We start from the raw sequence: 19,159 nt of genomic DNA on the forward strand, positions 1-19,159 counted from the left end.
TTTAGTTAGTCCGCATTTGTTTGCAATCGATTACACACCTATGAACGAGTACAAGCCAGTTAGACTGGTTCCCTGACCTTACAATTCCGCAATGTCTATAAATTGCTCCGTTTTATCTTAAATGGAGTCAGGGAACCAGACTACAGGAAAATGATTGTTTTTCTTGGTTTTATAGCATCTACAAACCCAAAACGTCAAAAAAGTCAGTGTAACAATATCTGCTAAATAATTACCAACCCCCTGGCCCCCCCCCCATCCATTTTTGAAAGTGACAGCAAAAGCAAATGATTCCCTTTAAGCACTGGGCCAAGCCCGCCAATATCACTGAACTGCTTCACAAAATAATGCTTCAGGACCAATTCCGTTTAAATCACTACAAGACCACCACTACTGCAGGCTGATTTTGATGGACTTGGTACTCATTGCTTGCCTACTAAAATCCCCAAAATGGGGGATGGATTTTTGATGGATTTGGAAATATTAGGGTAAAATGTATACATACCTTCTACAGCATAGAAAACTTGCTGTCCAAGAGTGTTTTTCACAGTATATTTGTTGTTCGTTTCAAAACCCACAAATGCTGCAAAATAGCAGAAGAAAAATGAGTTAATTGCCTTTTAAAACAAATTCTGCACACACACAAACTTTGCAATATTTTTTTGTGTTTAAAGACTATCAAGAGTAAATTTTACATGTACGGTAGCTCAATTTACAAAGTATGCTTTGACGTGTAGGTTTAGTACATTTTGAAAACTATGTAAAAGAAAAAAAAATTGAATACAAAAATTACTAAAAAGACTATTCAGAAATATAACATAGGCCTACATGTACTCAAGAGAAGGCCCTCTGGTGTGAGTATGTCATGTATAGAGAGGCATAAAACAGTTCAAACTTCAATAAAAACTTAAGGGGTCCATAAAATCACTTTTAGTCTGAAACAGATTTTTTTTGCAAATATATATTCCTCTGAATGTTAAGAAAATTGTAAGAACCACTGTTTGGTTTATTATTTTTGTACATTATACACTTTTTTTACATTTAAAATGTACCATGCTGTTTTAACAAATGAGGGAACTGTCATGAGGTTACACAGGCAGAGATTTTAGAACACAAATTGTGAACCAAGAATGTGACTCATTGAAAACATTTTTGTCAAATGGTAGCTCCAACCGACTGCCATGTGTTGAACAGCCATTGGATTACAACAAAACAGAAAGTGATGGTAATATTAATAACCTAAGAAAATTTGCAGGCCAAACTTGATGCTGAAGCTTTGCTCAAAACCTAACCCCCTAGGCTCTCGCACTAGAAAGCATACCAAACCTCACAAACTCCAACAGCTGCTCACATGATGGGTACTTACTGGCAACAGTGCTAAACCTGCCAAACTCCAACTGTCAGTTTGATTGACTTGGTATGGATGGGTCTATGCATTGTCAAGTGATTGGAGAGGTCTGATCCCAAACCTAACAAAATGAACCAATGTGTTTGCAGTGGACTGGGTTATCTAACTTATGTTAATAGGGTGGGCAATTACTCCCATGGGCTGTGCTTGAGTGGGGACACACAGGGTTGGTTCAGTCATGGAGCTATAAAACACAGCTCCATGTGGTTCAGTGCAGTGATGACTTGTGCTGGTACATACATACATGTACTTGTACATGTACACTATACATAATGTACATGTACATATGCTGGAGTTTGGGGTAGTGGATAAGCATTTGTTCGTGGGCGAGCTCACCCATGGTTCCTTGTACAGTTCCTTGTCAAATGTAAATGTATGTGTTGGAGATTAATTGGGGGTGTTCACAGGCATTTTTTCATGGGTGCACTCAACCATGGTTTCTAGCACAGTTCCTGGTCCAATATCCAAATTTGGGTAATTTTTTTTGTTGGGCTCCTTTATCACCCATTTCATTTTCCAGGGGCCTTGGGGTCATATACCAGCAGCTGTAGGGCATTAGACTTCAGTACTCTCTGAACTTTTAAGATACTGGTTACATTTGTACTTGTATACATGTACATTGTATTTAGATAGAAAACAATTAAAAACCCCAAAAGTTTTAAGTGAAAACAGAGAAACCAAATCTTCTTTCTTTTGCTTACACATGTATTCTCTTTTATATAGGTTTTCCTGGTTACTTTAACACTTGTATCACAGGAATTCCCTATTGATACTTTAATTTCACCCCTGAACATCGCCAAGTTCAATTCTCAATTTGAATTTCAAAAATCCACCACTACATTTCATTTAAGGTTCAGTATAATTCAAATTTTTAGCATAGCGATTCGTCCTAAATTTGTGAAATTCGTCTCGTGTAGCAATCGGCGTTGAATTGAAAAGCAAGTTCGTTTTTTAGTCATTGGCTTTAATTGTTGTCATTACATTTCGTTTCTTGTGACTTAAAACGTTACGATTAGAAAAAGTGCCCAATTTTGGACTTATTTGAAGAATTGTGCGCATTAATCAAATTACAATTTCAACATATATTTCCTTATATGTATAAATAACAGTAGTTAGCTGTAAGTTTTGAATCTCGTTTTCTGTGTTTCAATATTTAAACATTAGAATCAGGAATAGACCGTTCACAATATGCTCTTTACTTATGACATGGAAATTGAGCATTAAGATCAAACACCTTCATAATATCGCTCTTTGATAAATGAAAGACAGACCTAACTTCTCTGGTTTTATTCATATATACAACAAATACCCTACGAGGCAACGACCACACCCCGCATCGACGCAGGTCACAAAGAGTCGTCCGAAAAATTATCTTCAAGAGAAGACGAGACAACACCCACGAACGGAACACTGACATTTCATGTGTTATCAACCTCCCATCAACACCCCCAACGCAACATGAGACTTTGGTTCTGTCACACAGCCTATCATTTTGCCCCACCCCTCAACGCCCTAAAAGCATCGAAACCAAGGCGGGGGTCAATGGGTATGGCAGACGTCTCAGATTAAAGGAATTCTTCTACTCTGAAGAAGAAAATACACAAGACAAACCATAGAGCTATGGACAAACCAAACAGGAACCACCTTTCAGAAAGCCAAGCCATTGGACCCCTCCAGCGGTTGGCTCCAGCGGGAACCAGCGATTGAGACATTTATCAGCTGCATAAGTGATGAACTACTCACAACGCCCTCTCGTAGAACATTCGACAACCTCTCACCATCCGATCGCAGGGCCCTCAAGGATCTGAAAACTAGAACTGACATTGTAATCAAACAAGCAGACAAGGGCTCTGCCGTTGTAGTCATGGACAGGCAATGGTACATAGATGAGGCTAACAGACAACTTAGTGATAATATGTTTGATAAGATGTTAGACTCGAACCCTACCAACAAACACTCCCGTCTCATATCAGATGCAGTGAAAGCCGCACACAAGCACGGTGATATAGACAAGAAAACTCAAGACTTTCTCATCCCCACATCTGCCCAAACCCTGAAACTCTACCTCCTACCCAAAATCCATAAGACAGGGAACCCCGGCCGACCCATAATTTCAGGAAATGGAGGGCCCACTGAAAACATCTCCAAATTTGTTGATTTTCACTTGAAACCCCTAGTTCGACTCTTACCCTCATACATGTACATCCAAGACACCAATGATTTCCTCCTATAAATTGAACGCATCAATGAATCTGGTCCTCTGCCCGCCAACACCCTCATTGCCACCATGGATGTCAAGTCTCTATACACCAACATCCCACACAACGAAGGCATCAGCGCATGTGCCGAAACACTCAACAATCGCCCTAAACACTCACCCTCGACTCCCACTCTCACCAATCTCATCAGATTAATCCCAACCCTCAACAACTTCGATTTCAATGGCGCACACTACCTCCAGGTACACGGCACAGCCATGGGCACAGAAATGGCCTCCAACTATGCCAACCTGTTTATGGGCCGACTAGAGTCCAATATTCTATCACAGACCCCGTACAAACCCCTCCACTGTTGGCGATACATTGATGACATCTTTCTTATCTGTACCCAGGATGAAGACAAATTTAACACATTCATACAGTTCTGTAATTCCTTTCATCCCACAATCAAATTCACACATGAATGCTCCAACTCGATGATCTCGTTCCTTGATGTTCTCGTCAAGGGTTTCCTATCAACGGACATATTCTCCAAACCCACGGACAGTCATCAATATCTCTCCTTCAATTCATGCCACCCCTTCGATACAAACAAGAGCCTACCCTACAGCTTTGCTCACCGACTTAAGAGAATATGCTCGGATGACAACATCTATGAGATGAACACAACTTCATAACCGAGGCTATCCCCCTAAGATCACTGATGCAGCTTCCACCAATGCACGTAACCTCAGCCGGCAAAGCACACTCAAGCCTAAAAGTAAGGAACACAATAACGGTAATCAACGTATCCCCCTATGCATTCAATTCAATCCATCACTCCCAGACACCAGGAAAATACTGAACACCAACTTTCATATCATACAATCCTCCGACAGACTAAGATCCTGTTTTTCCACACACCCCATGGTCTCTTTCAAAAAAGCCCCATCACTCAAAAACATCCTGGTCTCCTCCTCTCTAAAACCCATTGACTCCACGCCCACAGGATTGTTGAAATGCTCAGCGAAACGATGCATAACCTGCCAACATGCAAAAAATGACACCCAAATCAGCAGTACCTCAACGGGCGAAACATTTCCCATGAAGGCAAACTTAACATGCACCTCACAAAACATAGTTTACTGCATCACATGCACCGAATGCAATCTCCAGTACATTGGGGAAACAAGTACTACACTCAAAACCAGATTCAGAGGACACTGATCAGACATTTCCCTCAATAAAAAACACCATGCCACCACCAAACATTTTAACCTTCCCGGCCACAATTTTTCACACTTAAATATCATCGCTATTGATCAGATTATTTCCCAGTCTACCGGTACATCTCTCCGCAGACTCACTGAATCCAACTGGATGAAAAAAAAAACGTAACACTTTCGAACCAGCTGGACTCAACATCAAACAATAAAGTCCCCACCAGTCCAGCCCCCTTCTTGTACTTCTCACATTCTCACTTGTCCCCCTTTGTTTGGACTAAATAGGCGCCTTGTCCCGCACCTGTTCACTAAGTGCTGCCCGGTGTCCCTATTATGTTCTATTCCCTATTGTCCCTTCAATGCATCTCTAGCTTTTCAACAGTGTGGCGTCCGAACACACGCTAACACGCTTGTCTTACCTGCTAAGATTTCTCCCCTGCTTTTACTAATTATTTGACTTGATTTTGCCATTCTCAGTTGATGTGATATTTTTTTTTTTTTCATTTACCTGATTACCTTTTGCCCTTTAAGTTTTTCTTATGTTGTCTTTTTGGTTGTTTTGTTACTCTTAGGTCTGACGAAGGGAAGTAATACTTCTCGAAACATTACCAATAAATCAACACATCGATACGCAATGTTCTCGTTAGGGTGTCCTCTTCTTTTTCTACTATATATATATACATATCCAATGAAGTCGTCTTCTATCACAATTCACAGTGCTCGATTCATCTCTGTAGAGCTATAATTATGCAATAAATTCAGGATATGGGTTAATCAAATGAGGTTTTGCCCTTCACCGACGTTTAAACACTGTATACTCAGTGTGTAACCTCCCGAGTGAAAGTTGGAAAAAATCACTCGGGTGGGACTCGAACCCACGACCTCCTGCTTTCTAGTGCAGGATTCGAACCAGCCAATTTGTTTTGCTAAAAAAACACTTACCTTTTTGTGATCCGTGGACAGAACTTTAAAACGGTGGTTGTGTTTAAAATTCCGTAACTTGAAAAGTAAAAAAAATACATCAGTGATTTGAATGATTCTTGTACTAACAGATAGCTTATGAATTGGGCTTTCATATCCTGGATTTTGAAAGTGCTACATGCAGAACTTCACTAAAACAATAGTCCCGACATTTGGGTTTCGTTTTTTTTTCACTCACCCTGTACACCCACTATTTGCATAAATTTCAATATGCATAAGGCACTTCAAAAACCCGTATTTCATATACCAAAAATGTGATAGACATTTTTTTCCTTTTTAGTTTGTAGTCGTTGAGAATACAGTGAAATCTTGATAAGTCAAACCTCAAGGGAACAGGTTCAAAATTTGACTTCAGCAGAGTTTTGACTTTAGCAGGGTTGTACATGTATATCATTATTGTAAACATTACTGAAGGCAATGGATTCTTTGTTTGACTAAACAGTTGTTTTAAATCAGAGTTTGACCTATTGAGATTTTACTGTAACTTGTTTTGAAATGATACTAAGCCACTGATGGTGGTATGATGGTATTGTGCGTCGTTCTTTAAATCTCGGTGCCAAAATTGATTTTTTTTTTATCTTGAACACTTGTGACTAGAAAGTGCACTGTTTTTATAGACTACAAAAATCTACCGTAAAAGTTATCCTTGATTCCTTTTGCAAGTTCAGAGTCGGAGAGTCAAAATGGTCGATGCCAACCATCATGTTTGGAGTTCACAACTTAATACGTCCCCTGCAAACAAGGAGTCATGCTATCGCCGTACAAAAGTACTGGGGGACAATAAACAATAATAACAGGTGCGATAGATCAGACTCCAACCGTGAATATGTGCCTATTAATTAATTCGGTTTCCTTTGATATCAATTTCTTTTCTTTTTTTATAATTGTTTTATTTATTTTCTTTTTAATGGATGGTCTGTAACTTTTACATGGGATAATCGATATATTGAATATATTCGATTTTGGATTTTTAGCAATAGTGACCTTTGACCTGTCGGCCTCAAAGGCAATAGGCTTCTTAAGACTATCAAGAACAACCCACAAACCAAATTTGAAGTTCCTAAGTAAAGTATTTCTCAAGTTACCGCACAGACCACATTTCTATTGTTTTAGTAATAGTGACCTGTGACCTGTTGGCCTTAAAGCAATTAAATAAGCATACACCTTTTTTTTTCATTTTGTTGATGAGCCTTGGCAACCTCCAGAGGGTGCTGTCACCAATCAAACATCTCCGGAAATTACACGTGCGATGTCTTGACACGCGTCCAGTTCATGCTGATGCAAATTCTATGCACAAGCCTACATAAGTGAGCCCCATGTGACTGTGTTTCAGCCAACCAGGATAAGGAACCAGCAAGAGATGTATTTTAATTTGCTAAAGTGTCCAGTTCCCTCTAAATTTAAAAGCTTCCCATTAATCAGAGGGTGTTCAGTCCTCCCCGCCCCTTCCCAGAGCTCCCGACATTCACATTTCAGAAAGAGTACTTTTCATTGAGCCGGTATTTATTGTCCGGCGCGTCACCATTTAAACAAAAAGGTAGTCAATCTTGTTTTTGATCTTGTTTTTGTTTGTCCACACTGATACTGTTTGGCAATTTTGCTATCGGGAACCATCTTCCTGAATAATTGGCCAGCCAGGGTTTCACCTAGGATTTCCAAAACTGCCAGTCATACCGTGGTGCACTTTCAAAAGTACCTGTAGCCGTCGTCATGGCAAGCAGGACTGTCGGCGCTTCATTCTCGTGCAATCCGATGATGGATGTACGAACATGTCTTGGGCGCATTCTGTGTAATATTATTGCCCGATCGACTGATAGCTAGCTGCGCAAAAGAAAGATAGATTGCTCACCAACACATCCACTTTTTGTTGCGATTGATCGATCGCGCAACAAAAAAGACATATTTTGCTGCGCGATTGGGCTATCGCACAAGCAAATCGACAGAGGGCCCCCATTATACACTGGTGTCCGTGGTGCCGAGCACAAATAGGTAAAACGGTTATGTTTCAAAATCACAAACTGCCCGTTCAAAAGACGGGTGGACGGGTCGCAAGATGAGACACTGTGGCCAGCATGATCAGAAGCACCGATGGGTAGGTTGTGTTCAATAAGAAAATCAACAAATGTTACCTTGGCATTTATTACCGATGTGTCCAAGCTGAAGTTGCTAAAGCTGCTGACTTTTGGTGTGTTCTTAACATTTTCTGCTGCCCGAGCATCATCAGCATGTTTAACCGTTGCAATGTGCTTCTGGCAATCATTTCGACCGGCGTGTCTCACACAAAATTCCACGTTGCACAACGTACAAAAAGCGAAATAATCTGAACATTTCCTTAAAAAATCTCTGCCGTGGCTTCAGCTGTATTTTAGATTATTTGGTAGACATATTCCAACATTGTACACTACCACTGACTAACACAGGAAAATAATTCAATGAAACGATGCATTCCATAACGTTTAAACCAAGATGGCCGGCGAATACAACTCGACCACGGGACAACTCAACCACGAGACAACTTGACCAGTGGGACAACCTGCATGGCGCCCATCGTGCATGACGCGCCCTGCAAGTCAAGTTGTTTCATGAAAAGGTGGTCACTGCACACTAAGTTTCACAGACTGGCTACCAGTCCCTCGGACATTATAAGCGAACTCCTCACACGAATATAAGGCGGGAATGGCGTTTTTTTTAAATAAATAATTTTTTGAAAATGGCGTCATCAAAAATCGTAAATTTGAAGAATGAAATCGTAAAAGCGTAAAAAGTACGCCAAAATCATACATGTTGGGAGCTCTGCCTTCCCCTTGCCACCAACTTCAGATTTATGATTTGATATGCATGGAGATCAATTTGCAAGTGAACTTTTACTATTTACACCAACAGCCATCTCACAGCCTCCTCTGCTACACCCCTCCCTCTCCCTCAACTCTTACATGAGCTGGCCAAATAAAGTGCTTTGATCTTGGTTAAAAGTGAAATACATACGTTCATTATTATTATTATTTAGTGCTGAGGCCTTCACCCGCAGGGATTGAACATCATCGGACCAAACCAATGGGGGGAGGATAATTAGCACGACTCTCATGAAAATACTCATGAAATTAACAATGTTCCCAACTAAATATCATCTTTGTTGTTAACCTTTTTTAAGGCCAAAATGGGTCATTCTCTTGAAAGCAGCTCCTTCAAAACAGGCAAGATAAAAATTGAGAATAAAGTTAACTTGAACACAAGGATACATTTCAAGGATGAATTTCAAGGATTACATAAAAATCCTTATGGGAAGTAAATCATGCACATCACTGAACTATTGAGCATGTTTACCCAAACCACTGTTTCTTTAAATTTTTGTTGTTCCATAGGAGGGTTAAGAATATTATGGGCTTGGCATATACCTACATTGTCCGAAAAAGCTTCTGTCTACTTCATTAATGAAATGCGACGTCCTTTTCGGGCAAACTCATCGACAACTTTGTGGGGATGTTGGAGTAGTTCCTGTGTCATGTCGCATTCGATTGTGAGGCCACATAGATGTGTTAGTCGGCTGTTTGTCATGTTAGCGTGTTAATATGTCTTTATTCTTTTCATCTTTGAAAAACTTCTCTCTGTTGTTGCTGCAGATGTAGGTATGGTACAGACCAGTTGGAAGAAGCAGAGGAGATCAGGGAATGCTGTTTTCAATTTGTACAACCGTTCCATGGTTTCCTCCATCGAACCCAATGCATCTGTTGAAAACATTTGATGTGCCAAGGCTGCCGGTACCCAGGTTATTGGGGTCTATGTTGATGTTGGAAAACTTTGCAATCATAGGTGCCATGTCAGCAAGTCGGAGAAAGCGATCTGATTCTGGATAAGCTGGGTCGCATGCAATGCAGGTCTTGGTAACATCATTGTTCTGAACAAATATAGCATTTGTAGACGTTTTTATCGTGCATGGCATTTTGGGCACTAAAATCAATCCGACTGCCTTTATGATTGGCAGACTCTTATACCAGCACCAGCAGTTGTGCAAGGAACATTGACAACATCATTACGCCATCATGAGTCACGTGACGTCACATTAAAAGTGCATATATTTTGAAGGCCTACATGTATATCTCCTGAACTACAGGTCCGATTAGGTTGAAAGTTGGTATGTACATGTACCTAGTCTGGGATGTGTTATAGGTAAAAATTGAGGTGATGTTATGATGACGTCATCTGTGATTTTATATGAATGAGGTGGCTTCGTCGCCTCATCCACTTGGAAAAGTGTTTAAGACCAGCCAGCCAGGTCTTTATCATCCGTTTAAGACCAGCCACATGACAGGCTCTCGACCAATGGGAATGGTCAAACTGTCTTAGCTATTTGTGATTTTGAGTTGATGTATAACTTAGATGGTTACACCATTGTTTGTGGCAGGCCTTTGAAAATAAAAGGTAGTGTAAATCTGTCCTGTCTGTCACGACAGAATTAGTGACGTGCTTTTTCAAATGCCTAAATCAGAACTGAATGTCTAATGTGGTTGTAACTTGGTATGCATCTGGACCAGGATGTGTTAAATGGGAAAATTGAATTGACGTCATAACAATGTCATCACATGCCATGTGACGTCACATTAAAGGTCCATATTCATATCTACATAACTAAATGTAGGCCTCTGTGTGCTATTTGTTTCTAAAGGTTCAATTTTCAAAGTCCCGCTTATTTTAATGCCTTGTGTCACTTACGCAACATTGATGTTGCATTTTAACAGTGTGCTATCTTCAGAACTACACATCTGATTTCTCTACACCTTTCTACTGCACACGTATGTCCTATGTTGCATTTTAACACGTATGTTTTAACACATGCATTTTAACACGTATGTTGCATTTTAACAGTGTACTATCTTCAGAACTACACATCTGATCACTCTACACCTTTCTACTGCACACGTATGTCCAATCAGTCTATAACATGACATATATAATATGCAATAACAAAATGCTGAAACAGCCGTGTGTTAGTCCACAAACATAAATCTACAGTATTTTATTTTTAAGTACCGTAAGTAAACAAACATTGTACAGAAGCAAGTGGGCGTCCAATGGTCAGTTTCCTGGTGGCTTGCAGTTGTGTTGAGATTTCCCACTCCGTATGGAAGCAAAACAGGTGGTCACTAGTTGCATTAAGCAGTTGGCCGTTATATACAGCATTTAACTAACATGAGTTTTTTATTAGTGGGGATTTTTTTTAAAATTATCATTATGGACAGGTGGTCATTGTATACAGGGGATTGCTAAAGCAGGTTTGATTGCACAACAATCAGAGTATTCACATGTATTTGATCTGACTAGTAATGTACACAAAATCAAAGTAACCAACCTTCAAGGAGTTCAACTTGCTGATGAACCAACAATTGATCAATCTGTGTAAGGTATTCTAATCCTGGAGGACAGTCTGAAGGGACTTGAGCAGCTTGAACTTGGAGCCCTGCCTCCAAGCTACCTGGGGCAGGTGGAGGAGCCGTAGCTGGCCAGTTACCAGGTGGTGCTGCCATGCCACCAGCAGTTTGTTGTTGAGGATCCATCACTATATCTGCAAAATTAACAAATAGAATAAGACCATGTATTCCAGGCAACTTATAAAACAAGACAAGGCAAGCCTAGTAAAGCTGGACCCAGAGTGTACAAAATTGACTGGTTAACCCTCATTTCATGCATACATGTCCACGAAAGTATCATATAAAAAACTTTAACGTCATTGGCCCACCCAACCTGGGGCGTGTTTCGCGACCAAAAACATGTTTGTGATGTCAACACAATTTATAACCAGGAACATTGTAGGTGCGGGAAAAAACGAAGAACTTGGAACTGTCACGTGATCCAACAGATTGTTAACAAGCTCTTGTGCACTCTTGGAAGCAAACTCTTGTGCAAGAGTTTAGGGTGCATGATGATGTTGGAGAAGATAAGGATAGGTTCAAAAGAAAACTAGAACGGCGAAGCCGCCATGGCTCGCTGTCCTAGGCAGGAAGGGAGGCTGAAGGTAGGGTTGGGGATGGGCATGATGGAAGGGGATCAGGATTCTTGTTGATGTGCCTAGGTGTAGGGGTCACTTTTTAAATGTCAACATAAAAAGTCAACAGATTACCTAATAAATACATGTGTTTATAGGTTAGCCGTCACTGTATTATGGGGGAGTTTTCCATTGTTAGGGTAATTAGGACCCAGTTGTGGATTTTTGCAGCCCCAACAGTGTCTTCTGCTCCCCATACTTGTATTACCATGGGAAAACTCTTGTGTAGTCGCCACAAATGCAGAACAAGAATGGGTATACATGTACATGTAGACACAGCACCATCACCACCTCCCCCAAACCTTACCCCATCCCAAAACCTTACCCCATCCCCAACCCTCCCCCTCCCCCACCCAACCCCCTACCCACACCCATTCCATCCTCCCCTAACCATCCCCAACCTATCACCTACACAGCCCAACCCCACCCAAACTCCAATCCCTATCTCCTTCCCCCTCCCCTGACCCGTACCCTCCCCTACCCCAACCCCCTACACCCACCTACCCTAGCTTCCCTTATCTGTCCTTACCCACCAGGTACACATCCCCATCCTAACCCTTATTCGAATTCCAATACCCCGCTCACCCCATTCCCCCACCCATACATCCCCACCCGACCCCATGTAACCCGTACTCTGATCCCTATATACTGCCCCTCCCCTTATCCAACCCCTACAACAACCCATCCCTACACATCCCCAACCCAACCCCTACTCCGATCCTACCGGTATATCCTGCCCCCTGCCCAACCCCCTCCTAACCCAACCCATACATCCATGCCCATCCTCTCCCTACCTGTCTCCCCCTACCTGTCTCTCCCTACCTGTTCCCACCCCACCCCTACAAATCCCCACCCCACCCAAACGCAGTATTCCAACCCCTCTCCCCACCCCAACCCACCCCACCCATCCTAGCTCCCCTACTCATCCTACTCACACAAACCCCAACTCCAACCCTATCCCCCAACCCACCCCACCCCACCCTCCCCTACCCCATCCCTACTCCAACCCCATCAACTAAAAGATCAAACCAGAAGCTCATGCACATCCCCAAAATGCATAGTGTACATGTTATACCGGTATACACACATGTACATGTTATACCAGTATACATGTACATGTAACAATTAAAAACTTTAACATTTCCTTGAATTAAAGTTCCTCAATCAAATCATAAAATTTACTGCAATGATATGAACCTAACTGAAGTTATAAAGATGATACATGACAACTGCATTTAATTTTTTTCCCCAAGTTAACTAGAACCAAAAACTTCAACATTTTTATCTGAACGTGGACGGACGGCCGGCCGGACGGACGGACGTCCGTCCGTCCGGACGGACGGACAGACGGACGGAAATTGGTATTACATAGGCTCGCATCTGCTTCGCAGCTCGCCAAAAATGTCGGCTACATGTAGATGAATTCAAGGGTTTACACAGAAGTTGCTTTATTAACTTTGACATGGTTGCTCTCTTCAAGGTAAAAAGGACAAAGACTGGTAAGCTGACAACAGCAGTACAGTGTATTGACTGCCTGAGAAGTACACTGGCATTAAAACACAGGCTACCAAGAAGAAGTTGTGCCAAGGTACAGCCTGGAAGTTTTCAGCACACTTTGGTTTAAAAGACAAACCTTATCCCCCTTGATGCAGGATCTTATCCAAAGTGGCATGTCTGTCGAAGATTACAGACATGACAGAAGGGGTACAGAAGGGTCACCCTGGGGATAAAATGGCACTGGTAAGCCTACGGTACAATACCTTGCAAAGCAGGAGTCAATTTGAGGAATTGCTGACAGCTAGGGCCTATCGATAATTACACATGTAGCTGTTCTCAATTTCAATTGGGAACAGCTATTGTTTTCATTTTTTGGGGCTTTTCCGCAAAGTTGCGGAAAAGCCTTTTTTGTTTGTTCTCATTTTTGGCTTTTCCGCATAGTAGCGGAAAAGCCTTTCTTTTTGTTAAGCTTTTTGGCTTTTCCGCAAAATGCGGAAAAACCTTTCTTTTTGTTCTCATTTTTTTTTTTTTTGGCTTCTTCTTTTTGTCGCCTAAACCCCATATACTTTGTGCACGTTTTTTCTCAACGCCACTTTTGGCATTAATCTTTGTCATACATCATTCAAAGTTAGCATAAGCATAGTCCCTATAGCAAAGATGTGTCCCAAAGATTGATGTCATGGTGACGTCATCGACTAATTTATTATAGATTTTTGAATATTTAATTTTTCCCATAGACTTTGTACACAGAAATTTTAAAAAAATTGTCGATTTGCAAAGGGCATTTTTGACTCTTTGCCAGTAATTCATTTACACCAATCTTTGTCCAAGCAAAGACCCTAATTTAAACAACATTGTGTAATGATGACGTCATGATGACGTCATCAGGTGTGTATTTATAGGCAATTAAATTGTGACACTTTTAATATTCAAAAATGCATACGAAATCAACCGTACGCGTCCACAGCATTTTGTTGCCGGCAAGTGGTAGAATAGGTTGAGGTCTTTATTTCATTCAGTGTGCGTGAAATCACGTGACCCTTGCTTCCGGTCGAAAAAGGCCAAAACCGGAAGTGGCTTATCATTTGAAAGTGGTAATAGATATAAACTTGCTTTTAACGGTGTTAGTCTCTTGGCCAATAGTATTCTTCAAATCATCTACCGATGACGTCATGCAATCTTCGAGCGCCCTCTAGCGACAGGTTGAAAATTAGCAAAAATGTATTTTGAATAGATGTCTGTGGCGAAGTTTGTCGGAATCGTTGGCATAAGCATAGTCCCTATAGCGAAGATGTGTCCCGAAGAGTGACGTCATGGTGACGTCATCAAGTGATTTATTATGGATTTATGAATAATTAATTTTTCTCATAGACTTTGTACACAGCTTTCTCCACAAGTCTTTCCCTATACAACACTGATATATCTTACTGAGTAGTTGTGAACTTCGGCTGAGAATTACTATGAGAAGGAAAAAGAAATCGTATTTTTTACGCCTTTCATTTGATTGAAAATATTCCCAAGAGTTAGAATAGCAAGTAATATTTTATAAAAATGTTTCAGTTTAAAGGAAAATCACGCATTTAAAGGTGCAGTTTTTCTGCTGTGGGATTTTTAACCTTTTGACTTTGTACACGTTTTCAAGCCACCATTTTCATATTTTGGCGATCTGGAATCGTTACAGCCAAGAAAGACCCTCATACAAAAATTATGCCAAGACTATGACATCATGATGACGTCATCATCAAGTGATTTATTATGGATTCATGAATAATTAATTTTTCTCATAGACTTTATACACAGCTTTCTCCACAAGTCTTTTCCTATACAACACTGATATATGTTACTGAGTAGTTCTGAACTTCGGCCGAGAATTACTATGAGAAGGAAAAAGAAATCGTATTTTTTTAAGTTTGCCATTTGATTGAAAATCAGAGTCAGAATATCAAGTAATATTTTATAAAAATGTTTCAGTTTAAAGGCAAATCACGTATTTAAAGGTGCAGTTTCTCTGCTGTTGGATTTTTAACCCATTGACTTTGTACACGTTTTCAAGCCACCATTTTTATAACTTGGCGATCTGGAATCGTCATCAAAGTTACAGCCAAGGAAGACCCTCATACAAAAATTATGCCAAGACTATGACGTCACGATGACGTCATCACCTAATTCTTTATTGATTTTTGAAAATTTACCTACATATTGTGAAGTCTTATATCTACAGAAATGTAAGTCCGATTGGGTTGAAACTTGGTATGTGGCTATACCAGGATGTGTTATAGATTAAAAATGAGGTGACGTCATGATGACGTCATCCTGAGATTTTATATGAATATTTATTTGTTTGGACCTTTTAGCCATATCTCCCGAACGCAACATGCAAAATTCTTTTTTGCATTTGGTCTGTTATGTAATAGCTATTCGCACAAAACTTGAAAAATGTGTGACGTCATCATGACGTCATCAAAATGCGATTTTGCAAAACTCATATAAGGAAAGGTCCAATTGTCATGAAACTTGGTGGGTAGGTAGTTAATCATACTAGTATGCAAAGTTCGAAGTGACGTCACGATGACATCATCAAAAAATTTAAAAATATTTGTCGATTTTCAAAGTGCGTTTTCGACTCTTTGCCAGTGATTTATTTAGACCACTCTTTGCACACGCACATACATCGTATTGCCGAGGTCAAATCCTGTCCACAATGACCGTTTTAGCCGATTTTCGGCTAACTTTAACAGATTTTATGTTCATGCATATTCAGGGCATATTATTGATTAAAAAAAATCATAATGCGGAAAAGCCCTATGTTCTGTTGCAAACAGACATAGACCTCTAGTTCTTTCTTCTTCCTCTTCTTCTTCTTTTTGTCACCTAAACCCAATAGACTTTGTACACGTTTTTTTCTCAACGCCACTTTTGGCATTAATCTTTGTTGTACATCATTCAAAGTCGGCATAGGCATAGTCCTTATAGCATAGTTGTGTCACGAAGAGTGGCGTCATCATGACGTCACCATGGGTCACGTGACGTCATCACAAATGTGCACACTTTAAGACCCTATATCTAGAGAACTAAAAGTCCAATTGGGTTGAAACTTGGTATGTAGGTAGACCGGGATGTGTTTTAGATGAAAATGGAGGTGATGTCATGATGACATCATCAAAGGTCACGTGACGTCATCCTAAATGTGCTTATTGCAAAGTCCTATATCTAGAGAACTGTAAGTCCGATTGGGTTGAAACTTGGTATGTAGGTAGACCGGTATGAGTTTTAGATGAAAATGGAGGTGATGTCATGATGACGTCATCAAATGTCACGTGACGTCATCCTAAATGTGCATATTGCAAAGTCCTATATCTAGAGAACTGTAAGTCCGATTGGGTTGAAACTTAGTATGTGAGTAGACTGGGATGTGTTATAGGTAAATATTGAGCTGACATCATCATGACATCATCATGTGATTTTATATGATTTTTTTTTTATTTTTGGACCTTTAAGCCATATCTCATGAACGCAACATGCAAAATTCAAAATTCTTTTCGTATTATGTTTGTTAGGCATTAGGTATATGCACAACATTTTGAAAAATGTGTGACGTCATCATGACGTCATCAAAAATGCAATTTTTGAAAACACATACAAGGGAAGGTCCCATCATCATGAAACCTTGTGGATAGCTAGATAATGGTACCAGTATGCAAATTCCGAAAAGACGTCACCATGACGTCATCGGTTGATTTTTTATGATTTTTTTCATATTTACAATACCATTGCGCTTCCAAAATGTAACACTTTCTTTCATCAGATTGACTTCAACCTTAGTACAAACCAAGACCACAATGCAAAAATGTGCATTGACAAGTGTAATCAAGATGGTGTCATAGTAGGGCATGTGACGTCATCAAATGCCAAATCCGAAGCTCAATAGAACTTTTTATGATATTTGAACCAAAAATATAATTTATATGACTCCACATTGCCAAAAAAGCATACAAAATAAAATAAGCGGAAAAGCCCTATGATCTGTTTTCAAACAGATATAGATCTCTAGTTTTTCTTTCGTCTTCTTCTTCTTCTTCTTCTTTTTGTTGCCTTAATCCCATAGATTTTGTACACGTTTTTTTCTCAGTGCCACTTTTGACATTAATATTTGTCATACATCATTCATCATTCAAAGTTAGTTTAGTCATAGTCCTTATAGCAAAGTTGTGCCCCGAAGAGTGACGTCATGATTACATCATCATGGGTCACGTGACATCATCACAAACGTGCATATTTTGAAGTCCTATATCTACAGAACTGTAAGTCCGATTGAGTTGAAACACGGTATGTAGGTAGACCGGGATGTGTTAAAGGTAAAAATTTAGGTGACGCCATGATGACGTCATCGTGCGATTTTATGAGATTTTTTGAATTTTTGGACCTTTAGGCCATATCTCATGAACGCAACATGCAAAATTAAAAATTCTTTTTGTATTTTGTTTGTTAGGTAATAGGTATTTGCAAAAAAATTTGAAAAACGTGTGACGTCATGATGATGTCATCAAAAATGCAATTTTTGAAAACACATATAAGGGAAAGTCCGATCGTCATAAAACTTGGTGGATAGCTAGATAATGATACTAGTATGCACAATCTGAAATGACGTCACCATGACGTCATCGCATGATTTTGAGCTGTTCCCAATTTCAATTGGGAACAGCTTTTGTTTTCGTTAAAGTTTTTTTTCCCCTTTTTTTCTTGTTCTTTTTCTTTTTCCACTTTTTCCCATAGGTTTTGTACACGTTTTTATTCTACAAGCCACTTTGGGAATTATTTTAAATCCGATCAACTTTAAACTCAGCAGTCATTATCTGAAGATGTATGCCGAAACTTTTCATCATCATGACGTCATCAGGGGTCACGTGACATCTATTTATAGATTCAATTTTTACAGCCTTATAACTATAGAACTATTTGACCGATTGATCTCAAATTTGGTAGGTATACAGACGGGGAAGTGATATAGATGAAAGTTGATGTGTCAAGGTCACGTGACCTTCACTTCCAGTTTTACTGGAAGTGGTAATTTTAGACCCCTATATCATATTTCATGAATTATTAATCTGATTAGGTTGAAACTTCACATTAATACAAAGGTATATTGACAGATAATTACATTTATATTGCATTATTATTACTGTGCACTTATTTATTGTGATGTTATGACGTCATGAATATTTAATGAGACAATCTTTACAGTCTTATAACTATAGGACTACAGGTAATTAACCAATTGATCTCAAACCTGGTGGGTAGATAGATAGGGAAGTGTTATAGATGAAAATTGATACGTCAATGTCATGTGACCCCTACTTCCGGTATTACCGGAAGTGTTAATTTTATACCCTTATTAGCATATCTAATGAATTATAAATTTGAATGGGTTGACACCTAGCATTAAGCAACCTTAAAGGATAAATATGTTGCATTATTATTAATTAGTAGTATATTGTATTCACGTTATGACGTCATGAATATTTAATGATGCATGTTTACAGTCTTATAACTGAAGAACCATTTGACTGATTGATCTCAAACATGATAGGTATAGACAGGGAAGTGTTATCAATGAAAATTGGTAGGTCATGTGACCTTTACTTTAGTGTAAATTTTAGACCCTAATTATCATATCTCATCACATGAATTATAAATTGTATTTAAAACTCACTGATTGCTTTTAAAAGTCACAGATTTTTGAACAAAATCATTGAATTATTTTCTACTATGCAATAGACAATCAAAAACATGGAATTTCAGGTCTCTCACGGTTGAT

General features: G+C 39.6%; 1 protein-coding gene across 2 annotated transcripts in view; it reads right to left on the minus strand.

Annotated features, from left to right (window-relative positions):
• LOC119723825 (phospholipid scramblase 1-like) overlaps positions 1 to 19,159 on the minus strand; it is an 83,171-nt gene that overhangs the window by 55,084 nt on the left and 8,928 nt on the right. Inside the window, exons 2-3 of one of the 2 annotated variants that reach the window (XM_038194702.1) lie at positions 11,155 to 11,367; positions 503 to 580 (exon numbers count right to left, since the gene is read on the minus strand). In XM_038194702.1, the coding sequence (XP_038050630.1) occupies positions 503 to 580; positions 11,155 to 11,359 (283 nt within the window). In that variant the 5' untranslated portion in view covers positions 11,360 to 11,367. Of the gene's footprint in view, positions 1 to 502; positions 581 to 1,363; positions 1,388 to 11,154; positions 11,368 to 19,159 lie in introns of those variants that run through there. The other variant, XM_038194703.1, reaches the window with a different exon arrangement.

This window comes from Patiria miniata, unplaced genomic scaffold (assembly GCF_015706575.1).
Source record: "Patiria miniata isolate m_02_andy unplaced genomic scaffold, ASM1570657v1 HiC_scaffold_17, whole genome shotgun sequence".
In the NCBI taxonomy this organism is placed as follows: domain Eukaryota; kingdom Metazoa; phylum Echinodermata; class Asteroidea; order Valvatida; family Asterinidae; genus Patiria; species Patiria miniata.